The 17,874-nt window shown below is 42.1% G+C and overlaps 1 protein-coding gene across 1 annotated transcript in view; it reads right to left on the reverse strand.

The window, feature by feature from the left end:
- NTN3 (netrin 3) overlaps positions 1–17,874 on the reverse strand; it is a 196,129-nt gene that overhangs the window by 99,825 nt on the left and 78,430 nt on the right. The window contains exon 2 of the mRNA XM_068244411.1: positions 13,644–14,611. Within this exon, the coding sequence (XP_068100512.1) occupies positions 13,644–14,589 (946 nt within the window). The 5' untranslated portion in view covers positions 14,590–14,611. The remainder of the gene's footprint in view (positions 1–13,643; positions 14,612–17,874) is intronic.

Raw genomic sequence — 17,874 nt, forward strand, 5'->3', positions numbered from 1 at the left:
TCTGCAAAAGATCTGTTCCTGCAAAAGATCCATTCCTGCAAAATGCATTCATAGTCTATGATATCTGCAGATCCTCATACACACTTGGTTTAACAGACAATCATCTGCAGATCATCTGCAGAACAGATCCACCAGGATGGATTTTCAGATCTGCAGATGATTGCCAGATATGCAGATGAAGTCTGTTAAACCAAGTGTGTGGCCTAGTGCACACCAGAGCGTTTCCGCTGCGGTTTGCGATCCTCCTGCGGGTGCGGATCCGCTAGGGTAATGTATTTCAATGGGCTGGTGCACACCAGAGCGGGAGGCGTTTTGCAGAAACGCATACTCCCGGGCTGCAGCAGATTTTGGATTGCGGATGCGTTTCTGCCTCAATGTTAAGTATAGGAAAAACGCAAACCGCTCTGAAAAACGGCACTTCAGAGCGGTTTGCCAGGCGTTTTTTGTTACAGTAGCTGTTCAGTAACAGCTTTACTGTAACAATACAGGAAATCTACTACACCAAAACCGCTACACAAAACCGCAAAACGCTAGCTGAAACGCTACAGAAAAAGAAGAAAAAGCGTTTCAAAATCTGCTAGCATTTTGCGGATCTGCTAGCGGTTTTTGGTGTGCACCAGGCCTAAATGAGGATCTGCAGATCTCATAGACTATGAATGCATTTTGCAGGAATGGATATTTTGCAGGAACAGATCTTTTGCAGATAATGATCTTTGAGTGTGTACGGGCATCTTTGTGTGCAGCATCTTGCAAAGATTTCTGTCTGATGGGGAGTTCAGCTCCATAGAAAAGACTGTGTAGAGTATGGCTCTCATACTTCATGGAAGGGGGTAAAATTGGTCTGTGATCTTTCATTTTCCAAAGACTTTTATCTCAAGTGTGTATGAAGCATTATGATTGGAATACAGTACAGGGAGGGATTGCACTTGTGCAGTTCTGCACCATTTTGCCACTATGCAAAATTGCACGTAGTGCTTTTCTATAGGGCTGCTGCATTTTCAGGAAGCATCTGTGATTCTGCACAGCATTGAAAAAAGAGGTACAACCTACACTACTTTTTGGCAAAATGTATGCAATTCTTCATTTAAATCACTGGCTACTGTAAAAAAACAAATACTAAAACAAACAAAATACACATCGTGTAGCAAAATGCTTACGGGGGGATTGTTTGCGGCTACTGCAGGCACAAGTGTGATCTCTTCTTTACTATCTATGTTTTGGTTCAGCTTGAGGCCCTTTGCACACTTGCACGCTGCATCAATCCTTGGCATGCTTCCCTGCCGCAGGCCATGTAAGTCTATGGAGACTTGCACAGTTCACGAGATGCGACGTGGTCCGCTGGAAGTATCCAGATCACCCTAATGTCGCCGATGCCTACTGCATGGCTTATGCAGCAATACAAGTCAATGGGCGACGCATCAAATGTGCATGACAGGAGCTCCGTGTACGGACTAACAGGAATCCCAGTCACCTTCTACCTGCCCAGCAGGGAGTATGGCACTAACCAGGGGGTGGCGCTATACATCTGACCCTGTCGCTGCACCAGGGTGCGTAGTCATATGACACAATTAATCAGTGTGCAACTGGCCTCCAACAAAGCCTCTTGCATTTCAACAGACAATATAATTGCAATGCAGTGTGATTATATTGGAATGGTACGTTTACAGCTGCGCGTTAATGATGTGGTGTGACGGATTCCAACAGAATGACATGCAGTATATTTTGCACTTACCGGAACAATGTGCACATTTACAGTTGCAGTGAAGCATACTTCTATGTACTGTATACTTCACTGTATGCATTGCATCACACTCGTAATGAACTATGTGATTTTTCCCCTCCGTTGCATTGCGAACCTGCAACATGCAGCCGAATGGAAGCGTTTGGTAATGCCGCATGTCAGGTTTGACAAGCGGCATGTGTTACCTGGCAGCAAAAAAAGTCTCATGAGTATGGGGTCTGCCCTTGCTGGGCACTAGGAAGTGCCTGATGGGTGGACGGCAGCAGCTGACAGGCGGTGAATTCACCGCCTTCAGCTGCTCATGGAAAAGAGGCCTTAGCTAGTCAATGGCATATGTATGTCAATGGCGGCCTTATTCAGTAAGTGATCAATTACTCCCTGAGCTGAAATCTGACCTAGAAATGACTGTACTGCTGCCTGCTCTGTCTTTGTACCTCTTGATGCACTACTGGTCTATGCAACCGTCCATTCACACCACTCCTCCCTTACCCACTTGGTCCAAATTTACAGCACCATCAAACTTACAGTTGATTGACTTCCTAATCTGATTAGAAGTTATCGATTTGTGTTAATTTTTAGATTTGATCAAAGTAACCTTTTCATGGTCAACTTAGTGACATTTAATTCTATACCGCATAACCTGATCAACGTCTGCCAAAGTGATCCCTGGTCTGGGTCAGTCCTATTCTATCCTGGAAATTCAAATAACTTTGACTTTTATGATGTTACCATACTTATAGGGGGATAGATCTAATTCCAGCAAGGATATGACATAGTTCATTCAAAGTATTCTTGTAGGAAGTATGAATTTCTTGCATGTCACATTATACACTAACAATATTGGTTTGGCAAGAAGCACAATGTTTCACTTGGATCTTATATTAGTTGTCTTTCCCTAGACAAAAATGTCAAAGCATGCCTTGCCAGAACACTGCGGGAGAGTAATGTCATTTGTAAAATGTAAGCTATACATGCAGGGAAGGGCACGTTTCTGCATGAATGTTACCCATCATTAAGCAGGAGATGCTAACCTAAGTCCTAGAATTTTTTTTTTAAATATGAATTTTGTTTGTATAGTATAGTATAATGTCAACTTTAGTTTGAAAAAGTGGTTTCATAACCACCTTACGAGAGATTGTGGCTAATGTCCAAACCTATAGTTAGGTTACCTGGACCCCCCTGGAAGTCCTCCATACATCTAGAATGAGGTCCAGGGCCAACAGGATTACACATGACCCCTCTCAGCCTGGCAGTCGCTTCTTCAACCTCTTTCCCTCAGGCCGCCACTATAGGACCTTCTCCACCAGAACCTCCAGGCATAGGGATAACTTTTTCCCTCAAGAATTACTCCTCCTCAACTCAAGCCCTCTCTCCACTGATATCCCCTAGTCTCCTCCATCTCCTCTGGTGCCCCAGCGTATCAACTCTCGCCCGAAGGGTTGACTCTCACCTGTCGCACTGTACCATGTGTTGTTATATCATGTTTGTTGTTGCTATGGTGCTATGTGCACTATCTGCACTATGCCAGTTGCTGCATGTCCACAAATAATTCCAGGTGCGGCGCCTGCCGCATGTGGTGATAAAGTTGATCCAATTTTCATAATACTGTGTATACAGTATTATATATACAGTGGCTTGCAAAAGTATTCGGCCCCCTTGAAATTTTCCATATTTTGTCACATTGCTGCCACAAACATGAATCAATTTTATTAAAATTCCATGTGAAAGACCAATACAAAGTGGCGTACACGTGAGAAGTGGAACAAAAATCATACATGATTCCAAACATGTTTTACAAATCAATAACTGCAAAGTGGGGTGTGCGTAATTTTTCAGCCCCTTTGGTCTGAGTGCAGTCAGTTGCCCATAGACATTGCCTGATGAGTGCTAATGACTAAATAGAGTGCACCTGTGTATAATCTAATGTCAGTACAAATACAGCTGCTCTGTGACGGCCTCGGAGGTTGTCTAAGAGCATATTGGGAGCAACAACACCATGACGTCCAAAGAACACACCAGACAGGTCAGGGATAAGTTATTGAGAAATTTAAAGCAGGCTTAGGCAACAAAAAGATTTCCAAAGCATTGAACATCCCACAGAGCACTGTTCAAGTGATCATTCAGAAATGGAAGGAGTATGGCAAAACTGTAAACCTACCAAGACAAGTCCGTCCACCTAAACTCAAAGGCCGAACAAGGAGAGCGCTGATCAGAAATGCAGTCAAGAGGCCCATGGTGACGCTGGACGAGCTGCAGAGATCTACAGCACAGGTGGGGGAATCTGTCCATAGGACAACTATTAGTTGTGCACTGCGCAAAGTTGGCCTTTATGGAAGTGTGGCAAGAAGAAAGCCATTGTTAACAGAAAAGTATAAGAAGTCCCGTTTGCAGTTTGCCACAAGCCATGTGGGGGACACAGTAAACATGTGGAAGAAGGTGCTCTGGTCAGATGAGACCAAAATGGAACTTTTTGGCCAAAATGCAAAACACTATGTGTGGCGGAAAACTAACACTGCACATCACTCTGAACACACCATCCCCACTGTCACATATGGTGGTGGGGGTGCTTCTCTTCGACAGGGACAGGGAAGCTGGTCAGAGTTGATGGGAAGATGGATGGAGCCAAATACGGGGCAATCTTGGCAGAAAACCTCTTGGGGTCTGCAAAAGACTTGAGACTGTGGCGGAGTTTCACCTTCCAGCAGGACAACGACCCTAAACATAAAACCCGGGCAACAATGGAATGGTTTAAAACAAAACATATCCATGTGTTAGAATTGCCAAGTCAAAGTCCAGATCTAAATCCAATCGAGAATCTGTGGTAAGGTAAGATCTGAAAACTGCTGTTCACAAACGCTGTCCATTTAATCTGACTGAGCTGGAGCTGTTTTGCAAAGAAAAATGGGCAAGGATTTCAGTCTCTAGATGTGCAAAGCTGGTAGAGACATACCCTAAAAAGACTGGCAGCTGTAATTGCAGCAAAAGGTGGTTCTACAAAGTATTGAGTCAGGGGGCTGAATAATTATGCACACCCCACTTTGCAGTTATTAATTTCTAAAAAATGTTTGGAATCATGTATGATTTTATTTGCACTTCTCACGTGTACACCACTTTGTATTGGTCTTTCACGTCAAATGCCAATAAAATGAATTCATGTTTGTGGCAGTAATATGACAAAATGTGGAAAACTTCAAGGGGGCCGAATACTTTTGCAAACCACTGTATACACAGTATATGTGTGTATGTATATATATATGTGTATATGTATGTATATATATATATATATATATATATATATATATATATATATATATATATAATACAGTGGTTTGCAAAAGTATTCGGTATTCAGCTCCCTTGAAGTTTTCCACATTTTGTCATATTACTGCCACCAACAACTGAGTGTTGCAGTGTTGCACAGATCTAGGAATAAAGTTTTGCCTGAAGTGAGGCTTAAAGGGCCTCTGAGCAGAGTCACTGGGTATGCATTTAAGTATACCCACGGATAACTGGTAATGCGGATACACTCCCCCTGCAGCGCTTTAAAGTCTCTGCCTCCCGGTTCGCCTATGCGCACATATGACATGCGGCGGAGGGGAGGGGAACAGAGGAAGAAGAAGCCAGGAAGCCTGCGCATGCGCAGAGAGGACCCATAGGCTTCTTGTTCCGAGTTCACAGTGTGACTGGCGACAGAGTCGCCGCTATAATGTAATTTATAACAGGCGAACCGGGAGGCAGAGACTTCAAAATGCTGCAGGTTGAGTGTATCCGCATTACCAGTTATACGTGGATATGATTAAATGCATACCCAGTGGCTCTGCTCAGTGTCCCTTTAAAGTAAACCTGTAATTTTTTTTTAAAAGAAACAAACAATACTTATCTCTGAAGGAGGAAGCCTCTAGATCCTAATGAAGCTTCCCCTGTCCTTCACCCTACCCCCCCCCCCCCCCCCCGCCAGCTTTCCGCTCCAGCAAAAATAGCCCCACCCCGATCAGATCTACTCTACTTTGCAGGTGCAGAACGGACCCGATCGGGCTTACTCCTAGAACCCGAGGGAAAGAGGATAGTGTTCAGGAGAAGCAACATGTGCCAACTTTTCAAGGAACCAGCAATGGATCCAGAGTCTTCCTTGCCTTGAGGTAAGTACCCACTAGCATTTTTTTTACCTTCAAGTATACTTAAAGCAAAACATTGAACAATTTTTTTTTTTTTTTTTTTTTACATAGCAAACGTCAAAGAGCAATGACTGTTGCCTGGCTATACCTCTGCTCAGCAATGCAGTGGTAGACTGAAATTGATTTTACTCAGCCAATCAGAATTGTATTCTGCCACCTCAGGAAGTCCTCTGTTCTGTGTTCTTAGATGCAAACACCATTCAATAAGTATCCTGGCTGCAATAGGCTAGGACTATAGTGCTTCAGGGTAAAAGTGCTAGCCTCTTAGCCACCACAATGCCCTTCTATCCATCTTCAAGTATCCATTGTCAGACTACACTTTGTACAGCTTTCAACCATCTTTAAAATGAGTACCAGGCTTAAAGCATGTTAAGTGTCCACAATAACGGTAATATGGTACTGCTGGCACATTATGGTGCTTGAGAGTACTTATGTTAATCCTCTTAGATCCCGGGCCTATGCTATGAAAGAAGATCTTAAAGAGATACTGTAGGGGTCGGGGGAAAATGAGTTGAACTTACCCAGGGCTTCTAATGGTCCCCCGCAGACATCCTGTGCTCGTGCAGCCACTCACCGATGCACCGGTCCCGCCTCTGGTTCTCTTCTGGAATTTCAGACTTTAATATCTGAAAACCACTGCGCCTGCGTTGCCGTGTCCTCAATCCCGCTGATGTCACCAGGAGCGTACTGCGCAGGCACAGACCATACTGGGCCCCAAATTACTTCTCCCCCCGTGTCCCCCCCCCACCCACCTCACACACACACTTGGAGGGGGATTATTATTTAACGCCACTCAGACTTTCAGTGGCAGCAAGGTGAGCAGCCATTCGGCTTACCCTGCACGAGACTGACCTATGTACTCCAGTTCTGGTATATGTACTCCAGTTCTGGTGCATGACACTGAAATATGAATTAAGTCTCCTACTTCTTCATAGCAAAGCCTCCCTTCCCTTATCACTTGGACAATACATGAGGGGAAAGCCCCCTCCCCCCCCCCCCCATAGGATATATAAGGGGTAACAAAAATATGAGCGACCTCAAACCCTTTTCAATTTTAAAAACAAAAAAATCTATAGTTTTGCATATTATTTGGATATTGAATTAATTTTGGTTGCACTTATCTTCAGAAAACCCTCCATGTTCCATATCGCCACCCACATGCAGCTGCAACTAATGGCTCTTTGTATCCTGTGTATCCTTCCATTGAGAAAGACAATTACACGGGTCATCACACCAATTATTTGACATGTCAAACAACTGTAAAATTACTGGGAATGCACAAGTTAACATTTAATTGCCTGTACTTAGCATTTCATTAGCAGACATCTGAATGTTTCAGGGCTTGCCAAGTACCACAATTGTGGCATTTCTTTCATTAACAGATAATTAACTAATTAACTTTACACTCAATACTGCAACAGCAAAATGTTTGTGCCGTTTCCTGGAAATGTGTCTGTGAAGCGCCTCTCGAGGCATTCGCTGTAAATATGACTCAGAAGAAGTATTGGTCGTACAGGTGTAGAATTTCCTGATATTGGCACGGCCTCACTGATTCTGCTCGTTTGTGGATGCTGTGAGATGCCTCCCACACAGATGGTTTCTTTTCCACTGAGCAGAGACGTGGGGAAAGTCTGTGTGCAAGAAGACCTCCTGCTAAGACTAGAGAGGATTCCTTTAATTGGTGCTAATTAGAGCATCTGTTCTCCAAAGCGGATGAGGTGTAGTTGTTGAAAAGTCACAGGGAGGGGGTTGGGGAGGCATCCAGAGAGAGGGAGAGAGAAGAGCATGGAAAGGGAAGGAGGAAAGAGTGCAACATGGGTGAAAAGTGGAATTAAAAAAAAATGTTCTAAGTAGAAATTTGTAAAGCCGGCCATAAAATCAAAGGGAAACCAATTATCCTAAATGGTATAGGGTAGAGGAGAATAAATCTAAATGCTGCAAACCAGGAAGAGGAAGAACTTTAACTGTGTATGACTTGTTTTTCTAAATCCAGGACGGCAAAACATTAATCTGAGTATATGTAAGCTGCTTCTCAATAACATTTGCTTATAGTTTGAATTGAACCTACTTAAGAATTCCATGGCATTGGCATCTTAAAGGACAACTGTAGCAAAAGAGCAATGGAAGCTGCCATATTTATTTCCTAAACTGAGAAGGATATGGATTTTTCCTTTTAAAATAATACCAGTTGCCTAATTCTCCTGCTGATCCTGTGTCTCTAATAATTTTAGCCACAGCCCCTCAACAAGCATGCAGATCAGGTGCTCTGACTGAAGTCAGACTGGATTAGCTGCATGCTTGTTTCAGGTGTGTGATTCAGCCACTACTTCAGCCAAAGAGATCAGCAGGACTGACAAGCAACTGGTATTGTTTAAAAGGCAACATCCATATCCCTCTCAGTTTAGGTTCCCTTTAAGCCATGTGTAACGATCGGTGTCAACACGCAGAGAGAGAATCTGATTGGTGGGCTGCAGACTCACCAATAATGCAGATATACACCGGATTATGAGTGATCTGCAGAATCACTAATAATACAGGTATGTCTAACCTCTGGACACCTGAGACGTGAGTGTACAGTATCACAATAACACTTTGAGAGGGAACTGCCAGGGAGACTGGAGGCAGTGAGGAGAAGGAAGTTCACCCTTAGGGCTCGTTTCCACTATAGCGAATCCGCATGCGGGTACTGCATGCGGATTCGCATACTCAATGTTAGTGGATGGAGCTGTTTCCACGTATGCGGCGGCGTATTTCGGTGCGGGAAAAATCTGCACGACAGGGTCGTCAGATTTCGCGTGCGGCAGGAATGTGGGCGAATCGCCGCAAATGCATTCAATAGGGAAATCGCATGCGGCTTTGTCATGCGGATTTCCCCGCGATTTCGCAGGCGATTTCGCATAAAAGGCAATGGAACTTTACACAGGCAGTGACATGGTTAAATTCGCCTGGCTCCTTGCCATGCAAAATCGCATGCGAAATCGCGGGTAAATCCGCATGGGGAAACGCAGCCGCATGCAATTTCTTCAGCGGTGGAATCCAGGCGATTCCGCACCGCTACAGTGGAAACGAGCCCTTAGACGTGGGTGAATTCCCTTAGGCCAAAGGCTCCCTAGGAGAGGGACCTAGACCTGGTTGCAGGAAGCCCTGCTGCTAATATGAACAGATTTGCCCTATCTGGTTGTGAGATACTATCTCACTACAGCCTAGTGGCGAACCAAGGAAGTACAGATATACAATGCTAGTCTTGGGTGTGTGGTCCGTAGTTACAGCACCCCTTAACTAGTCTAAAACATAACATAGAACTGACACAGTATCCTAGTCTTGGGTGTGAGGTCCGTAGTTACAACACCCTGGGACTGGTCTAAAGCATAACATAGAACTGACACAGTATTCTAGTCTTGGGCGTGAGGTCCGTAGTCACAACACCCTGGAACTGGTCTAAAGCATAACATAGAACTGACACAGTATCCTAGTCTTGGGTGTGAGGTCCGTAGTCACAACACCCTGGAACTGGTCTAAAGCATAACATAGAATAACATAACATGAGAAGGTAATCTAGCTCAGTGTGGATTCCCAGGTCCGTCCTGGTTCAACCACACTGTAGGATCTGACTGAGGTCTGTGTGCTAACACGTTAAGCATTTGCAACGGCAGACGATGTGAGACTGCGGGACAAGTGGTTATATAGTGCAGCGCTGGCCAGTGCCGCCCAGTCCCTTCCAGCCAATCCGCATCCATCCTTGGATCAGCTGACCGGCGGGGTCAGCTGATCCCTCTCTGCTTCCCATAAAGCTTCTGTCTTGCCGCGCGCGCGCGTGTATTCCGCAGCCTATGTGCACAGGAAGGCTGTATAGCATCAGACATATGTCGCCGCGTGTAAACCGCCGGAGCAGACGCGGAAACGGCCGCCATGCCGCTAGAGCATGCGGCGGCCTTTCCGCAATCCTTCACACCATGCCAATTGCCTGGCTGTCCTGCTGATCCTCTGCCTCTAATACTTTCAGCCATAGACCATGAACAAGCATGCAGCAGATCAGGTGTTTCTGACATTCTGAGAAGATTAGCTGCATGCTTGTTTCTGGTGTGATTCAGACACTACTGCAGCCACATAGGCCAGTCAGGCTGCCAGCAAACTGGTATTGTTTGAAAGAAAATAAATAGGGCAGCCTCCATATTATTTTCACTTCAGTGAAAACACACAGATCAATACCAGTTTTCAGAATCTCATGTCATCTTTAGGCCAGAGCTGCTTTAGTAAATGTAAGCCTCATACTAACCACACCTGTGTAAAATTTGCTGACTTGAGGCAAAGATAAGCACGGAGGTATGTTCATGTTGCATCCACATACATCTGTGCATTGTCCAATCACTCTTTGAAAAGTTTGACTTTTGGCAAAGTCAAATTTTCAGACAGGAAGGCAGACTTGCTGCAAGGTTCCAATCCTGGCTCTTCCTGTTTAGTAAGCCAGCACCTATTCAGTAAGTAGTCCTTGAGCTATAGACTCCCTAACACTGCTACTGTCTACTGAGCACGCCCAAGTGGCTGCAGCTCAAGTGCTTTGAGTCTGCCAAGAGAAAAGCGAAATATCAATGTTGTCTTGTCTTTATAAATATTGTAATCTGCGCTAACATGCAAATTGAATGTGGTAAAGTGGTAATCCCATAGAAGATCATTTACGCTGATTGCCACTTTTATAAATATGGTGATCTGCAGATCTCCAGGAAAATACTGTTATTTCTGCAGATTGCCACCTGGACCAGGAATTCAGGGGCCATATACAATTCATTTTTCTGTTGAGATTTCTCCTAGGTGATATTTTTAATCTTGGCAATAAAATTAATTTCAAGCCACCAGAAAGCAAGAGAATACTGTACTCAAAATAATTTTGATAGTACCTTTTCACATACTTTCCGGTATGTTTTCAGTTGAAAAGTGCTGGAAAGTTAATTTAAATAAAAGATGAAAAATTATCTCCTAGGAGAAAGCTTTTGTGAAAAAGTGAATTGCATATGGCCCAGGTCTTTTAAAATGTGGACACTACGTTTTCAAAGAATAGAATGCATGCGAAGGCAGGAGAGGAAGACAAGCTGCAAGAATCTGGTGCATAGAAAAGGCAATGTAAGGGGGAAGCAGTGTAGAAAGGAAATAATCTGTAGGTGGAGGATTTAGGTGACAGGCTATAGAAAAGGAGGAATAGACAAGGAGCCAGGCACAGGAAAAAGAACAAGGGAAGGAATTCAGTAGAAAGCCAGATTGTAGGGAAGGAATGGATACATGAGGATGCAGGGAGGGAAGAACTGCTATAGAGGTGCTATAGGCAGATAATAAGGAATGTAAAATAGGCTGCCATGAAGTAATGAGAAGAATTAGAATAAGGCTATACAACCTGCTTCATACAGGCTGTGCCTGTCAGTCACATAATATACAGGACAGCCCACACTCCTCAGTGTTTGGTAAGCTTTGAGGGATGTATACTTTTCTTTTTATCATGTATCAATGGTTAAAACATTTTTTTCTATTAGTTTTGCCAAACTTATTTCTTTTTTCTAATATCCCACAAACATCCCTCATATGGAACGGCATATGATCCAGACTGAAATGTCTGAATTTTAATGTAGCGCCCTGCTGTGATAACAGATTACCTAATTCTGAAGACTAATGAGACACACAGGAATGACTCGCTTCATCCTTCTCATTTCAACTGAACCTGAAGTAAAAATAAATGAATGAGAGAACTGTATATGTGGAACTAATCCTACATTCAGCGTTCCTGGTGTCCCATATTCTTATGTAGACCTTTAGGGTTACAATTCCAGGCTTGGAGATTAAACTGTTTCTCAATCTCTTTATTTCCTCCCACATCCTAAAAACATACAGATAAATTGACTGGTTCTCTCCTAAATTGTCCTTAGTGTACGTCAGGGAAATAAAACTATGATCATGGCAGTACTTCAATTGTGAGCGCTTCTGAAGGAAACTTGGTAACAAAGAAAGAAAAGAAAATAGGCAAGTTCTAAGAAAGACAGGCACTGGTACTATATATACTATACTACAGGCTTATGTCATCCATTTAATAGCCAGTTAACAGATGCACCTATACAGGTTGTTTTGAGTACTGCAAAGCAAGTAGTAGGTGTGAAGGATGAGTCATTAAGTAAACCAACTGTTGGAAATATTAAGCAAATATAACATTTCATATACAGTGTTTCAGCTGTACCTGCTTAAACTCCCTAATGTTTCTTATTGTGCTTTAATGTATCATATGAACATGTACTAATTTTAGTGATATCTCAAACCACACTATGAATGTATTTGTATTGCTGGATGTCCTGATTGTACAGTGTCTTGAGCTTCTCATGTATCTATGTTCCCAAATATTTGTTTTGTACTATGTACAGCGCTACGAAAGATGTTGACGCTATAGAAATAAAAAGTAATAATCATAAAAGCTATGCAGCATGGGACGTTACAGTCTCTCACTACAACTGACTTTTCAGAGCATGTTTAAATGAATCATGCGCTTAGCATAGGATCCGTCAACATGTATATTGGTCTGGTGTGGTCCACTGTGGAAAACAAATCGATTTCAAGTGAAGTGTGAACCTAGCCTAAGAGGCTGACTTGGTTTGATTAGCTTAGAAACCCTGAGCTTAGACTTAAGATTTAGACACTAATATATTTTTTGCCTTATAAATAAAGATTCCAAAAGTTATTTTGTGGGAACTAAACTCAGAACTTCCTCTCTAAAAGATTAGCCACAGCATGATAACCTGCAAACAAATTCTTCATTACAATTTATGGACAGCCTAAAACAAATCCACTAAGGTTTAACCAGGTTTCACTTTTGCTGTGAGCACTGAAAAGGTTAAGTCTTGTTTACTGCAAGCCAGAGCTGCCTTGGCAAAGCTCTCCTGCAGTCTATTCACAGTTGCTGATAACAGCTAATTTTTTAAAACACAGAGAAGTGAATTCTTCATGAACTATTTGTGGAATACAGACTTTTCATTGTGTACCGTGCAAGAGTTCGGGTCCGCTTTTAATAAAAAAAAGATGGTTGCTGATTTTTTTTTTTAAACAAGACCCTGCACCTTGCAGTATCTTGATAAAGGTTATGCCATGTTTTGGGAATTTTTTTATTTCATTTTGTATTCATATATGCAACTTTACAGAGCACATAGGCATGTTGATTATCCCTCAACGGAACTTACAATCAAATCCCTACCATAGTTATATGTCCATCTGAATCTAAGGAAAATGTATTGGAGGAAGTTAATTACCTTATCGTTACCCAGAAGAAACCCACACAAACATAGGGAGAACATACAAACCTCATGCAGATAGTTTTCTGGATTATATTCAAACCAGGGATGCTTGACCTGCAAGGCGAGAGTGCTATCCACTACACCACCGTGACACCTGTATATCTGCTTATAATGCTCTGTCTGAGTTGGCCAGGTAATTCACCCACATTTAATCCAACCACAAGTGTCTGGAGAATTAAGGGAAGCATATGGAAAGTAACCTGAAGTAAAAGTAAAACTTCTAAAATCCATATAAATATTTGGAAAAAAAACTGATAAAACCAAGAGGTCACATTTCATACTGAATATAAGATTTTGTAATTTGCGTTTTAATCTTTGAATACTATTCGCTTAAAACAGTTGTTGCTCACATGAATTCACATTCTACTGTAACATAATTCTTGTTAGGTGTTTCCATCGACTTACCCATGCACTCATTTGCTTCACGTGCATTTGCTCTTTGCCACGGTCGATCGTAGTGAAAGGCCTTGCAGCGATCACATTCTGGCCCCTCTGTATTGTGCTTACAGTCACACACCAGTCGTCCCTCCTTGTCTTTACCACAGCGGGAGGCGTGTCCATTGCACTTACACCTGCCACCCACTTGAAACTCTCCAACAGAGTAAAAATAACCTGGCCCATCCTCAGGAATATCAGGATCCCTGTTCCCCTGAAGGTGGGGGCGACTGAAGATCACACGTATGTCAGTGGCAGTTACCCAGTCTTGTAGTACAGGACTGTTGTCAAAGTCTTGGGCAGAAGGCCTGCCATCCAGGGTGCTGAAAGCTATAAGCCCACCAGTTAATGGATACAAGTCCGTTTGCCCATCTGTACACAGTGCCTCTTGCTCATTTTGTTTAGTGACACTTGCTCGGCTAGGTTTCCCATACAGTCGACGGCACTGGGAGGAGTAAAATTGGTAAGGTACCCAAGCCTTCCCATAATCCATGGACTTGTAAATGGCTACAGACTCTGGCCGAGGAGAGCAGAATTGCAAGCTTACATAGGTCACCTCAAACTTCTTCCCCAGGGAAAGGGTTAGACTTACATTCTGTGGAGAATGGCGCGGGAAGCTTTCTGACCTCCAACAAGTCATGTTACCAGCCGTGTTGAGATCCGTGAGATAGGCTGGCGGGTGAGCTCGTTTTGGATCCGAGGCATCACATTGCCTGGTGGATGGGCGACCACAAGTGCTGGAGGCTTGGACATCTTTTCCAAAAGCTGCATTAACAAACTCCGGCACACAGCGACGAGGTAGGCCATGTTCATCATAGCAGGGGTCTGGAATTGGGTGCTGTTGCTGTCCAGAAAAAGCAGCTGATGCAGAATGTAGAGGGCCAGGAAAGAACATGATAATAAAAAGGTGGAGCATCTTCAGAAGAAGTAAATTATCCCTGAAACATAAGAAGAAACGCATGATTAGCATAGATAGTGTTAAATAATTTCACCTGTAGGACAAAGGAACCACATAAAATATGTGATCGAAGGGTATATCGATTTCACCCTATAAAACTTAATGTGTGTAGGCTGAGCATACCAGTATTTACAAAAATTACATCACTTATTATGCAATATGCACAACTTGCATTGTATATGAAACATTTGCTTTGCATATTACACAAGCGAAGAAGTTGTGGCCTGTACACGTTACATTTAACAGCGTTTAGTGAATATACCCATAAAAAATACATTTATGGATCTTAAACTACCATATACGCTACGGTATGTTTGCTGGCTAGTAAAATTTGACCATAGAGTTTGGGGAGAATTGGAAGTATAAATGTAGTATGAATGTTCTCAAGTTGTGATGTCTTTAGGCCACTGTAAAAATATGAACGTTCGGATTCTAGAGTTTTCATGTTCATCTAATGGAAAGGAGAGGAGATGAGAGACTCAAAGATACTAGTAGTGGCATGGAAGTAGCAGATATTGTACTGGATTTTTGAAACCTGTCTGATTGCTTTTTTTTCCAAGATGGAAGAACCATAAGTGTTCGACCAGTAGCATAACGTCTGAAGGATTATCAGTAACCTTCCAAAGAGAAAAAAGAGGAGACCTCAAGAGCCCAATATGGTGTAGTTTTGTTGCATTTACTGTATCAGATGATATAGATAATGAGAAGAGGTACTACTACAAAGGAAACACTGCTGATAACGTGACAGGTTGTAAACTTTCAAAAGGATATTGTTTCTATTGTTTTGCAGCTGAATGAAGCAGATTTTGTTGTCACACTAACATGACTGCTGAATTTAGCTCTTAAATTGAAAGTTAAAATATGACACGCCACAAAATTTTTGTTTACCCTGAATACTTATACACAGTGGCGTAGCTAAGGAGCAGTGGGCCCCGATGCAGATTTTACATTGGGCCCCCCAAGCGCTCTAAACAAAACAATTGATACGGCGCACCAAAACCCGCCAATGGCAACAGCAATGTCAGAGGTGCAAGAAGGTGATGGGGAACAGTTTAACCACTTCAGGACGAGAGCAATTTTCACATATTAGCGATGCTCCCATTCATTCGCCAATAACTTTATTACTATTTATCACACCTAAATGATCTATATATTGTTTTTTTCAGGACAAATTAGGCTTTTAGGGTGTGAAAATTTTGTTTAGTTATTACCTTATTTTCTATGAATTTTAAAGGGAATTTAAGGTAAAAAATAGAAAAAAACACACTATTTATCCATTTATATCCATTATAGCTTTACAATAAACAGTGCTAACTATAAGTTAAACCCACACATTTTATTTGCTTATCCATCCTGGCTAGCACAATGTGTATGGTGACACTATTGTATTTGGAAATAACACTGTCTTTTTTCTGTTTTGTGTTTTTCGCTTTCTCATTGTACACGGTCAATGATTATGAGACATTATTTGCAAAAATAATAGTAATATACCCTCATAGCATACATATTTAAAAAGCTAAGGTAACAATACATGTTTTTTTTATCTTATATTCTGTCACTTTGTTTTCATTTTACAAGTCTTTTATTTTTGTACAGAATATGTGAAAATGTAATTGCTTTTGATTCAGTTTGTGACTAAAAAGAATACACAAGCCATGGGCCTCAACCCTAAAATGTTATAAACTCCATTATACAACTTATCAGGGTTAAAATGTTACCACACATGTATCTTGTAGTTTTGCTCATGGTGCTTTCCCAAGTTTGATCATAATTTTGAAAATTCCTTTTTTTATGTTGGATTGAGTTTGTCCCTACCCATTTTTTATGTGATGTGCGTCCAAACTTTAAGATACACCAAAATGTATTCTGCAACTCGTCATGGTTAAAATGATACCACATGTGCTTAATTTAGTAACAAAATGGTGGTGCATTCTCCACAAATACACTGGACAAATATATTCGTACAGTTAGGCTTAAAGAGGAACTCCAGTGAAAATAATGTAATAAAAAAGGTGCTTCATTTTTACAATAATTATGTATAAAAGATTTAGTCAGTGTTTGCCCCTTGTAAAATATTTTAAATCCCTGATTTACATTCTGACATTTATCACATGGTGACTTTTTTTTACTGCTGGCAAGTGATGTAGCTGCTGCATGTTTTTTTTTGGCAGTTGGAAACAGCTGTAAACAGCGATTTCCCACAATGCAACAGGGTTCACAGACAGGAAACTGCCAAGAGTACGTACTCAGAATTTCTTTGTGAGAGGGGTTTCACCACAATATCAGCCATAGAGCGCCTCCTGATGGTCTGTTTGTGAAAAGGAATAGATTTCTCATGTAAAAGGGGGTATCAGCTACTGATTGGGATAAAGTTCAATTCTTGGTCGGAGTTTCTCTTTAAGTAGTTAATGATTACTACTATTCAAAGTATCTATAGAAGTGATTATTATGAGCACAGGACCAAAAGAGAGTTAATACTGCATTTGAGGGAGGGCCCCTCTGCGGTCGCAACCTCTGCACCCCCTATTGCTATGCCCCTGCTTATACATACAATTGATTAACTTGTTTATTTTTTGTTCAGATTTACTTTAAGCACTAAATAAATGGCCCTTTTTTTGTAAAGTAAAAGGCAGGTGTGATCTTATCGGAGGTATGCCAACACTTATCAACCATTTTTAATCTGTTTTTAATGATTTTAACTTTCACTGGTTGCCATGGCTGGGCTTTTTTGGAATTTTTTTCTGCCTCTAGGCCAAAATTCTAGTGGTTCCCATTGCATCTGCAGACACTCTTTCATGTGTAACATCCATATATAGCAGTCCAGCAGCCTCCCTTTTCCATTTGCAGCCTCCTCTTTGATATGTAGCAATTGTCAAGCCACGCCCTTGGGCAGCAGTGACCCTAGACCCAGGCCTTTGTGGCTTTTTCAGAAATCTGGCTATACTGGGCAACTTTACCCCATGTCTGCCAGTGCTCATGTGCGATCAGACAGTCCTCAGTATATGCCAATGTGTTCCTAGGATTACCAGTATAATACAAAGAGGCTCAAATACAATCTCTAATTTCTACTGAAAGGAGATGGAAATGCAAGTTGTTAAACCTGCCCCACAGTGAGGACCAGATTTACCATAAGGCACTATAGGCACACGCCTACAAGCACCTGATGATGGAAAGGCGGCTTACTCCTCTCCCAAGTCCCTCTCTCCCTCCTTCCCTATGCAGAGCCCCAAACAGAGTGTAAAT

Source organism: Hyperolius riggenbachi, chromosome 7, assembly GCF_040937935.1.
Source record: "Hyperolius riggenbachi isolate aHypRig1 chromosome 7, aHypRig1.pri, whole genome shotgun sequence".
Lineage (NCBI taxonomy): Eukaryota > Metazoa > Chordata > Amphibia > Anura > Hyperoliidae > Hyperolius > Hyperolius riggenbachi.